The 6000-nt window shown below is 37.5% G+C and overlaps 1 protein-coding gene across 7 annotated transcripts; it reads left to right on the top strand.

Annotated features, from left to right (window-relative positions):
* The first annotated feature begins 393 nt into the window (after positions 1 to 393).
* On the top strand, positions 394 to 5721 carry LOC104211265 (beta-arabinofuranosyltransferase RAY1). Of its 7 annotated transcripts, XM_009760293.2 has the most exons (7): positions 401 to 714; positions 1208 to 1524; positions 1712 to 1787; positions 2281 to 2533; positions 2619 to 3392; positions 3614 to 3860; positions 4076 to 5721. In XM_009760293.2, the coding sequence occupies exons 2-7, from the start codon at positions 1326 to 1328 to the stop codon at positions 4516 to 4518; spliced, it is 1992 nt and encodes a 663-aa protein (XP_009758595.1). In that variant the 5' UTR covers positions 401 to 714; positions 1208 to 1325; the 3' UTR covers positions 4519 to 5721. The 7 variants fall into 7 exon arrangements, with proteins under 7 accessions (XP_070016116.1, XP_009758595.1, XP_009758599.1 ...); XM_070160015.1 differs by lacking the exon at positions 1712 to 1787 and having other exon boundaries at positions 394 to 714; positions 4159 to 4278; XM_009760297.2 differs by lacking the exon at positions 1712 to 1787 and having other exon boundaries at positions 2484 to 2533; positions 2625 to 3392.
* The last annotated feature ends 279 nt before the right edge of the window (positions 5722 to 6000 follow it).

Raw genomic sequence — 6000 nt, 5'->3', positions numbered from 1 at the left:
CCGGTCTAACTACCACTCTGTAGAACTTGCCCTTAAGTCTAGGTGGCACACTCTTATCACACAAAACCCCCGAGGCAAGCCTCCAACAGAAAATTGAAAATACAATAAAAATAAAAGTACTTTTGGGGGGCTTGGGGGATGAAGGGGTTAGGTTGGTACAGAAAATTAAAGTTGGAGGGTCGGGGTTAGATGTGAAGGTAGATGGAGTTTTTGAAAAATATTTTCCTAAGTTTTTATAGGGAAATTATTTTCCTCCAATTTCAAAAAAATATAATATCTAGAAAAATATTTTTCAAAGTTTGTCGTACCAGACACATCCTTAGAGGTCAAATCTTTAGAAAAAACTTGAAAGGGGTGCCGCCACACCCCTAGCAATACAAAATGTGTGACAATTGCGAATTGGGCAGTTGAAGTTCCATTTCCAGTTCATAGTTGCATCTGCACTCACCCATTAATTTAGTGAAGAAAAAGGTGACACATTCATTGACCCTTGAAACCTACGGCTGCCTAACGCAAATGCCTCACACACTCACATGCCTTTAGCTCCTCTTCCACTTCCATGCTTTTCCCACGGCGTTGCTGCTGCTGTCCCAAACAAGCTGTTAAAGTTCCATAAAACCCAAGATCATGAAAATCTCCAATTCCTTATTCTTATCACTAACAACAATGAACTTCTTTCAATCTATTCTCTTCCCATTTCTCTACAACAACAAGGTTCATTTCTACATACCTTTCATCTTTATGCATTTACTATGCTACTATTGTGTTCTTTTTTTTATCAATCAACATTGATTTCTTTTTCCACTTCACTAAATCTTTCAGCTCTCTGCTTTTGCTATGCTACTTTGTTCTCTGTTGTCAATCGAACTTTTTTTCCATTGAAAAAAAAAGTTTTCACCTTTATATATTTACTATGCTCTCTGTTGTCAATCAAGATTTCCCATTGCAACAAAGTTCTCAACTTTCTGCATTTACAATGCTATTAATGTTCTTTGGCATCAGTAAAATTATTGATTACTTTTTCCACTTCGACAAAGTTTTCAACTTAATAATACATTTAATAATGCTATAATGTTCTTTAGCATCAATCAAAATTGATTATTTTTTCCGCTTCAACAAAGCTTTTAGCTTATGCATTTAATATGCTATTGTGTTCTTTATTCTCAGCCAATATTGAATCTTTCTTTCTCTTTTGGTGGATTTACAGGCAAAGCCACTTGGGTTGTGGTTGATTTGGCTATGGGGGTTTACCTTAATTGGTGTCTCCTTTTATGCTACTCAACTTATGATATTGCCATCTTCTTTTAAAGGTCAGATACTTTTGGATGGTCCAACTATTACCATATTTACAGCGCCAAGGCCTTTTGTGGGTTCCATTGGGGAAAGGCAAGCTCTTGCTATTCGATCTTGGCTTGGCTTATCACCAGACATTAGTGTTGTTCTGTTCAGCCAACAACCTTCTGTTTTCTCCTTTGCTGAATTATTTAGTCCCCGCGTCTCAGTTGAGCCCAACGTCGATTTCACGTATGAAAATTTTACTTTTATTTCTTAGTTAGTCTCATCTTTGCAACTAGTATTGGTGTTTTTCGTATCCTAAATGAACTTTACCTCTATAACGGTAAAGTCACAAAACATTAGTTTTTTTTAACTTTATTATCACAATGGATAAGTTCTGTGATCGTACATTTTTTCTCGTTTATGAAATTTACAGTTGTAAAGACTATAATCAGTCAATCCTGCATAAAAATGGCGTACCCTGTGTCCGAAGTGCGTCTGGCTAGTAAGCGGTAAGAAGAGTGGATGTATACTGTATGCAGTATTCGGCTGCATAAAAATCTCTGGTATAGGCTGACACTTGAATTTCTTGATGCTAAAAGTAGCAATTTCTAAACGAGCTTGATTTTGAAATGACATTTATATCTCTAATTGGACTGAAGGGAGGAGGAAAACAAGAGTGGCCGGACATGTTTATAGTTAACACAAGCATTAGGCATTCACTGAGAAATGGAATATAGCACTGTATAAGTTGGTATTTTAGCTCTTAATATCAGGATTAAGCTTACTCATTGTTTATGGATAAAACAAATGCATCTAAACGGTAACTTAAGAGAACCTTAATGGAAGAGTTTTAAAAGAGGATCCGTAAGATAATCACTTTGCTGAAAAATGATTTGTTATGGGGTTGAAAGTTAACTTACATTAGTTCTTTTCAGTTTTAGGCTTCAATTGATCAGGAAAGTTTGAATTGTTACTCTTATATCTTTGTCCTTTGTCTTTTAGGTTTCTAGGCACACCATTTTTTCATTCCATGGTTGCAAGGTCAAAAGCATCCTCTTCAGATGTTTCCGTTGTGATTGATCCAGACACTATTCTCTTGCCAGACTTCATTCAAACTATGAAATATGCTCATAAACTTGATCATGATTGGCTCCTGTTTTCTTCTTCAAAAAGTGTTTCCCACTTCCCATTTCACTTGGATGCAGATGGGAAACGTTGGTTTCAAGATGATGGAAGCCGAGTGAAGACCCTAAAGGTATGGCTAAAGGGGAACCTTAGAAATGATTTGGACAGGATAAGTCATGAGGAAACTTCTTAACTTGAGTACACCATTCCTCTAGTTGCAGGATTTCCTTTCACAAGATTGGAAATGGAACCTTTGTGATGGAAAAATGCTAATAGCTTGGAACAATGGAGATCTTCCCTTGCATAAAGGAGTCCTCCCTCCGTTTCTTTATGGAAAGGGGCTTCATAACCGCTGGCTTATAAATGAAGCTCTGCTTTCTGATTTCAGATTTGTCTTTGATGCTAGTTGGGCCATTTCTAATTTGTACGTTAATGATCTTGACCAGGATTTCGATCGCGCAAGTGAATATTTTCTTGGCCTGGCTACTGGAAAAAGGTTTTGGGAAGTTACGGGGAACTCCAATTTAGCAATGCTTTATGGATCATTATATTTCCATGAGCAGAACTTCTCTAACATATTTAGGCTTTTTCAGTGTGGAGGACACTATCTCTTCATAAATTCCGCACAAATGGTTGTTTACCCTTTGAAGTACAAAGGATCATTGAGTTTAAGAAAACAAGTTATGTTCAAGTCAACAAGAGAGAAGAAAACTTTGGAATGCATTGATACTATCAGATCAACCGAGGGAGCTAATGACTGCTCTGTGGAGAACTACTGGAATGTGTCGACGCCAATTTCGCTTCCTTTATCTTTAGATATATTACTGTCACTTCGTGCAGACAAAAATAAGACAGTTGTGCTAGCAGTTGTTGGGTATAGTTACAAAGAGATGCTAATGAGTTGGGTCTGCAGGCTGAACCATCTCCAGATCTCTAACTTTTTGGTCTGTGCTCTTGACGATGATATATATGATTTCTCCATCTTGCAGGTAACTTATTTTTTTATTAGCTGATATTTGCCACACTAAATGTGATTGATAGGTTGAAAATCCATTAGTGCAGCTAGGTAATAGCTCGCTCATTTATCATGACTACCTCAATTTCTGTGGAAAAATATATGTCCTACACCATGCGTAGAATGTTAAGATTTCGTCTCCCTCTGTTCTGTTTACCATCTTACTAAAAGTTTAAGATGAACTTTTGTTGCTAGGGCCTTCCCGTCTTCAAGTATGCCAATCTTGAAACCAAGATCAGCTTCGACAACTGTCATTTTGGAACTGAATGCTTTCAAAAAGTAACCAAAGTTAAGTCCAGAATCGTTCTGCAGATACTGAAGCTTGGTTACAATGTATTAATGAGCGATGTTGACATTTATTGGTTCAAGAATCCACTTCCCTTGCTTAGCTCATTTGGCCCGGCAGTTCTTGTGGCACAATCAGATGAATACAAGTTGACAGGTATTTATGTATTTCCCTTTTAAGGACATTATCTTTTTTGTTGAAAGCTGAAATTTTGAGTGCAAAGAACAACTAGTTAAGTAGTGGGATTAATATTCAGGAGGAAGATATCTACGTATCACATGCTTGTGCTGTTGGAAGATAAACTGTTATCACCCTTGATTAAGCTAATTTGTCTCTTTATTTGTGCACAAATATTTATGGCTCAATTACAGGGCCTATAAACTTACCTCGACGTCTGAATTCTGGTTTCTATTATGCTCATTCGGATTTTACGACTATTGCTGCTCTTGAGAAGGTTGTGAAGCATGCAGCAAACTCAAATCTTTCTGAGCAACCAAGCTTCTATGATACTTTGTGCGGGGAAGGTGGATACAATCGCATAGATGATAGCAGTTGCTTAGAACCTCAAACGAACTTGACCGTTCAATTCCTGGACAGAAACCTCTTTCCGAATGGCGCATACAAAGATCTTTGGCAAGCAAGCAATGTGAAGGAAGCCTGTTTGATGAAGGGCTGTTTTATTATTCATAACAACTGGATTAGTGGGAGAAGGAAAAAGCTAGAACGTCAAGTGCCATCAGGGCTCTGGGAATACGATATGAGCACAAGAATGTGTTTTCAGATGTGGCACAAGACAAAAGTTGTGTATTTTTGAAACAACAAAACTTGGATGCTTTTTGCTGCTTCTTGTATCATGGAAAACTTTGGTTTTGCCGGTTGAGGAGAATCCAAAGAGATATTATTGTTGGAGGATATAGTTTTCCATTTGGCCTTTGGAGTTATCATTTGGTTCATTTGGGATAATGTTAAATTCATAAAGGCTGGCCTAGAGAACACAAAATATGTTTATCATGCTCTGGAATCTTTGTTTATAGAGATATCTTGACCACAACTGTACTCCTATTATGATGCTTGTAGTTGTTGTGGCAGGCTTCTAGTTGCTGGAAATGCTTAAGCTTTTTGGTAACGAGTCAGGACTAGGCCAGAATAGAGACAGAGAATTTGGAAAAAGGAAAAAGTTGAAGGAAACTGATTCATTTAGCCTGAGTTCACAACTTAAGGATATCACAGTGCGGATAGTTCATCCCGGTGGGAAGGTAGATATGTACGAATGTGCCATTTCTGCAGCTCAGTTATTAAAGAACTATCCAGGAAGGCATGTTGCTTTGCCGGATTTTTTTGATGGTCCCCATGAATCTCTTCTCACTGCAGATGATATTCTCTTGCCAGGGCAAAAATACCTTTTAATCCCCTCTACTACTGTAGAGAAACTGAAGCGCAAACACTACTCTCATAAAGCAAAACATTTCACTGAAAGTGAGGAGCCTAAGTTGGACCGCGAAGAAGTTGTGGATGTAAGCAGAGATTGTTTAGAGGACTCTATATCTTATGCAAAGGACTTCTATGCCTCCAAAGAGAGATGGTCTGGTTGGTTATGGAAGAAAAGGCAGCAGGAGAAATTTGTACCTCCTATCCCAACAACAAAAACGTGGAAGGATTCGAGATGGGAACCTAATCTATATTCAATAGAGGAGATTTCTTCATGAGTATCTTTCCCGGTATGTCAATTTTTTCATGAAGTTTAACTGCAAAGCTCTATCTTTAGCTAAGGAGAGATAATGGTCAGTTTTGCAAGTTTGTGTTCTTTTCCCATTGCTCTCTTTCAATTTTTTTTTTTTTTTTTTTTTTTTTTTGGGAGATTTGGATGTCATTATTTGTGTTAGTTACAAGGAAAGCAGCTGGAAAGACAAGGAAGGAGAAACATTTGTACCATGTAACATTGTGCTATGTAGTTGTATACCATATAAAACATACATAGCTCTGATTTTAGAAGAAATAAACAGATCTTTATCTTCCACAGTTATGGAACAATATTTCCGGTTTACATTATGCATGAGCAGTGTGATCAAATTTTGGACTGCATTAGATCTTAACCATTTTGTCGAAGTTAGACTGATCTTTTTGCTTGGATAAAGAACACACACACACACACACACACACACACACACACACACACACACACACACTCTTTCAGACATTACTTTGCCTTCTCATTTTCTTGTGTTCCCTGTCAACTGCTTCCCTTTATCCTTTACCTCAGACCATCTTTCTCTTTGCTCATAGTAAATGGCCCTTA

Source organism: Nicotiana sylvestris, chromosome 10 (assembly GCF_000393655.2).
Source record: "Nicotiana sylvestris chromosome 10, ASM39365v2, whole genome shotgun sequence".
In the NCBI taxonomy this organism is placed as follows: domain Eukaryota; kingdom Viridiplantae; phylum Streptophyta; class Magnoliopsida; order Solanales; family Solanaceae; genus Nicotiana; species Nicotiana sylvestris.
Note: the sequence above shows the minus strand (reverse complement) of the source record. Positions and strands in the feature narration are given on the sequence as shown.

Bases quoted from the DNA above. Each gene is read 5' to 3' on its own strand.
- LOC104211265 (XM_070160012.1), top strand. From the start codon at position 628: ATGAAAATCTCCAATTCCTTATTCTTATCACTAACAACAATGAACTTC. The intron at 2,534-2,618 runs GTATGGCTAAAG...CCATTCCTCTAG, and splicing joins GCCGAGTGAAGACCCTAAAG to TTGCAGGATTTCCTTTCACA. The intron at 3,393-3,613 runs GTAACTTATTTT...TTTTGTTGCTAG, and splicing joins ATGATTTCTCCATCTTGCAG to GGCCTTCCCGTCTTCAAGTA.